The sequence below is a fragment of the Porites lutea genome, chromosome 13, assembly GCF_958299795.1.
Source record: "Porites lutea chromosome 13, jaPorLute2.1, whole genome shotgun sequence".
Taxonomy (NCBI): Eukaryota; Metazoa; Cnidaria; class Anthozoa; order Scleractinia; family Poritidae; genus Porites; species Porites lutea.
In genome coordinates, this window is record NC_133213.1 from 5,230,570 (window position 1) to 5,235,569 (window position 5,000).

The 5,000-nt window shown below is 37.9% G+C and overlaps 1 protein-coding gene across 1 annotated transcript; it reads right to left on the reverse strand.

Moving 5' to 3' along the window:
* Nucleotides 1-2,353: 2,353 nt before the first annotated feature.
* LOC140923297 (serpin B6-like) lies at nt 2,354-4,081 on the reverse strand. Its single transcript, XM_073373391.1, has one exon. It carries the CDS (start codon nt 4,074-4,076, stop codon nt 2,925-2,927), a length of 1,152 nt encoding a protein of 383 aa, XP_073229492.1. The 5' UTR covers nt 4,077-4,081; the 3' UTR covers nt 2,354-2,924.
* Between the last annotated feature and the right edge of the window lie 919 nt (nt 4,082-5,000).

The window sequence follows — 5,000 nt, forward strand, 5'->3', positions numbered from 1 at the left end:
CATGAGCGTGAATCCAGCTATAAGTTATTTAGAAATAAGCTAACTTGTCTTGTTCGTATCGCCAGGAAAAATTATTATGACAACAAATTGGATAAGGCTAGATCAAACTTAAAGCAAACATGGAAAATTCTTAATGAAGTGATCAACAGGCGTGTCGCTAAATCGCCGTATCCTGCAAGCTTCACCAAAAATGAAATGGAAATTAGCAATCCTACTGACATTGCCAATAAATTCTGTGATTACTTCACCAATATAGGGCCAAATTTGGCGAGCAAAATTCCTTCCACAAATTCGTCACCCAAGAATTTCTTAAGCAGCGCTCTTTCCGAATCCATTTCATTGCAACCACTAACAGTCGGTGAATTAAACAATATTGTTAAATCGTTCAACGCCAACAAAGCTCCTGGACATGATAATATATCCATGAAGATAGTTCATCAGTCTTTCCAAAATATTGCGCAGCCTCTTGTAACCATTATAAACACTTCGTTGTCTACTGGTGTGTTTCCTGAATCTCTCAAAATAGCCAAGGTGATTCCAGTTTTTAAGGCAGATGACCCAACACTTTTTAGTAATTACAGGCCAATATCAATTCTTCCAGCCTTTTCTAAACTCTTTGAAAAAGTCATGTACAACCGACTGATTAATTTCTTAAATTTGCATAATATTTTATACTCGAAACAATTTGGATTCCGTAATAATCATTCGACTGCATTAGCGTTAATTGACTTGATCAACAACATATCTTCAGCTATCGACAGAAATGAAACAACTTTAGGCATCTTCTTAGATCTTTCTAAGGCGTTTGATACAATTAATCATGAAATATTGTGTCATAAACTGCAACACTATGGTATTCGGGATACTGCTTTGGCGTGGATCAAAAGCTATCTTGACGATCGGACTCAATTTGTCCAGTTTGGGTCCCATCGATCTTCTCCGCGGAAAATTTTATGTGGCGTCCCGCAGGGCTCAATTCTTGGGCCTCTTTTGTTTATTATTTACATTAATGATCTTCCTAATGTCTCTAGTCTCACTCAATCTTTACTGTTTGCTGATGACACAAGTATCTTTTGTTCCCATAAAGATGCCAATCACCTCGTTTCTATTGTTAACAATGAACTTGCAAAAAAAATTATTTGGCTTAAAGTGAATAAGTTATCTCTAAATCTGACTAAAACAAATTTTATCATTTTTCATCCAAGGCAAAAGAAAGTCAATGTTAATGTCGCTCTTACTCTGGAAAATACCGTGATCAAGCAAGTCACGGAGACAAAATTTTTAGGTGTTCTCATTGATCAGCATCTCTCTTGGAAACCACATATTGATTTCGTCCCAAAAAAAATTTCGAAAAGTGTGGGAATTATTGCGAAAGCCCGCTTTTACCTATCATCCCAAACTTTGATGACCTTGTATTACTCCCTTGTATATCCTTTCTTAACATACTGTAATATCGCCTGGTCCTCCACCTACTGTTCCAACCTAAACTGTATTTACCTTTTGCAAAAGCGTCTAGTGCGACTCATAACAAAAGCTCACTATCTAGCAAATACCGCCCCTTCATTAATTTAGCCAGCTTAAAGTCCTTGACATATTTAGTATTAATTCATTTTCTGTCGCTACCTTTATGTATTCTTATCACCATAATCTTTTGCCTAATAGCTTTCATGACTTGTTCTTAAGTAGTAATCAAGTCCATCAATACGAAACTCGACTAGCCTCTCCATATAGACCTCATTTTTGTAGAACAAATATAAAGCAATTCAGTATCCTTTACCGAGGACCTAAAATCTGGAATTCGTTGCCTGTTTCACTAATTAGCTCTCCTTCTATATCTGTTTTTAAAAAAAATTTAAAGAATTATCTCACTGATAGCCGATCTGTCGTTTAATTTTCTGATCTTGCTCACTCTGCACTCAGCCATGAACTTAGTTCACTAGGTAGTTGAAGGAAACCTATTAATATAAGCTTCAAGCTTCGTTAGGCTTCCTTGTCACATTAGTTTTATAATTTAATTAACACCTTTTGTTCATGTTGTGTAAGGTTTTGTGAGTGACTAAATAAATAAATAAATAAATAAAACTAAAAAAAATCTGAATAATATGTGTATTCAGGTACATAGGCTGATGCACTTATCATTCAAGCAGTTGCAGATGCATTAAATGTTACTATACAAATAGTAGAATCTAATCAAGGCTTTGCACCACTTACTACTGTTTACCCAGTTCAGGAAAGAAATACTTCCTCTACAATTACTATAGGTCATATTGATGAATGCCACTATGTATCAACCACTGCCTTACAATCAAATGGCTCCATTTCAATGTGCAGTGAATTAACAAATGATACTCAGTCATCAATAAATAAGCATTTTATTATGTCCATATATGCAGTTTGTTTCTCTGTCATCAAATCATGCACTTACTGGGATTCTTCAACACTACAGGCTCTCCATGACCATGCATGTTTGTTCTATGAGAAGTGTAATGCAGACCATGTAGGCAAAATTGTGATAATTCTGTAACAAACTTCTTTGCAAACTTTGTCATTACCATTCAACCCAAAACTGTTATTGATTTTCGCTCTTTCACTCAAACTTAAAAACTAATAAAAACCTTATACAGATCACACTTACTGACAACACAGTGTAAAAACACTACTATAACACAGACCGTTAGCTGTTATAACACTGAACAAACTTACAACAACATCCTCCTTTCTCATGCATTTTGTTGCTTTTCTTCTGCATGAGTTAATTCAGACTAAGTATTAGCCTCCACAGAGGAGGGGGGAGGGGTGCTAGAGGTAAACTATATCTATACAATCCCATGTCCCATTGGGCCCCGGTAAGTTTCACGTAGTGGTTCTAGTTTAATCTAGTTTAGTTTAATTTAATTTTTGAGAAAGGATTGATAAATGAGACATCAATCTTCACTTGGTTTCAGGAGACGACCCATGAACAGTATGGCACCAGTATCATTGTGGCGGATAAAGAACAAAAATGGATGGTCGGCATTAAACATGGGCTTTAAACTCAATGCATTGACTCCAATACCAGTAGCAGCGGCAGTCTCTGTACCTTCTTCATTCACCTCAATAAAGGCTTTATGAACCACTTGTGAAACATACAGGGAATCTGCTGTGATACCACTGAAGTCTGCCTTGCCAGCAATAAACATTTCACTTGCTCCCATTTTTGACAAAACATCATTCAGACTAAACTGCTGTGTCAACTTGAACTTGGGCAGAAACACTTCCATTTCTTTAGGTCTTGAGGAATCAAGGGTAGACAGAGACTTCTTAAAGTTGTCATAGGTGATCTTTCCTTCTAAACTCCCCAGGCCATCAGTTTCTACAGGAAGGAAGATTACCATGGACATCTTACTTCCTATATACGGCATCTCGAGTATTTGGCAGCCTAGTTCCTTTGATTCGAAGAACTTGAAATGGGCTTCTTGGCGCATCATTTGTACTTGTACTTTTTGGTTTGCAGCCACAAAAAAGGTCCCTGGGAAAGATTCTTCCTTCAGGAATGGTTGAAGCCATAAACCTTTAAAGTAAATTGCATTCACCAGAACCAATCTTGTGTCAGAACTTAGCATTCCAGGAGGGATAAGTCCTTTGATCTTGTCGTTGGTTTTCTGTTCCACCCACTTGTTAATCTCCTCTCTGACTTCTTCCGTGCGCTGTTTGTAATCCACAGAGGTAATTTCAGATTCGTAAAACTCTTGAATCCCAGCTCTATACGACTTCACGATTTCAAGGCTTTTCTCAATGAAAAGCTTATTTGCCGTGAGCAGCTTGGTGTTGTTGCCGCTTGATGAATTGAGGCTGGACAGAAACTTCTTCATGTTGGGCCCAGATGAGGAATCAGGCTTCAGATAAAGAACACTCGCTAATTCCTCGGCAGTTTTTCCCCTTGCTCCAAAACAAGTCATCGCCAGAGCGATAAGAAGACTTGCAGGAGAATAAAAAAGGTTTTCGTTGACCAAATTGCCTTCATTTCTTAGGATCTCGTGAAGATCAAGAGCAAATTTGTTCTCAGACTGCGCCACAACCTCTAATTTGGCTGCCATTTTGTTTCGATTTTGAAAAATAATGGTTACCAGGTCCTCCCGGTCCTTTCACAAAGCGTGCATTTGGTCCCGTCCGCTCGGTTGGCACGTAGTTCATGGTAGTCTCCACATAGACTCCCTAGACTACCACTATGAATTACTTCTTGCCGCTTGGTTACGTTTCTTCCAGTTTGAAACGCTAAGCAGCGAAGGCAACGAGAACGGTAAAAAAAAAAACAAACAAACAAACAAACAAACAGCAATAAGTCTCACTGGCAAAAAAAAAACAACTTTGCACGTGCAGCACACTTTTTTTGTACATTTCTTTGCCGTTGTTTTGCACGACTGCAACGTGAAACGTCCAGTAACGTCCTGGTTACACGTTTTATGGAGGAAGTGTCGTACGTGTTCTTGTTCACTTGTTCTTTTTTTCACTGTCGCTCATTTTCACCCTAGTGGCCGCCAACATCCCTCCGCTACAAAATTTCATGTTGTTCCTCCAACAAAAATGTCTCCCTTTGTTTTTTGTCTCTCGCTCTAGCTCCTTTTCTCTTTGAGCTTCGCCCTGTCGCCCTACTTTCTCTTTTTCTCTGTCTTTCTTTTTCTTTATATTCCAAATTGTGGACATGACAATTGATTTATTAAAGCCTAATACTTCAAACAACAGGGATACAGAAACAATTTCCGCTTTCCGTTTTCGTCTTTATTGACTCTTTAGTTGTCTCTGCTTCACAAGACCCAGGTGGCCATGCGCTTTTCCGCCAAAATAACCTGACATTTGGCATCAGCTTACATGTAGTGGGTGTACGGACGGTCGTTTGTACGCTACGTCATAAACAATTTTCTGCTGTTGAGAGGTATTGTAGGTTACTACTGTCCATGGTTTATTTATCAATTTATCTATTTATTTATTCGATTTATTTTATTTTATTTTATTTTATTTTC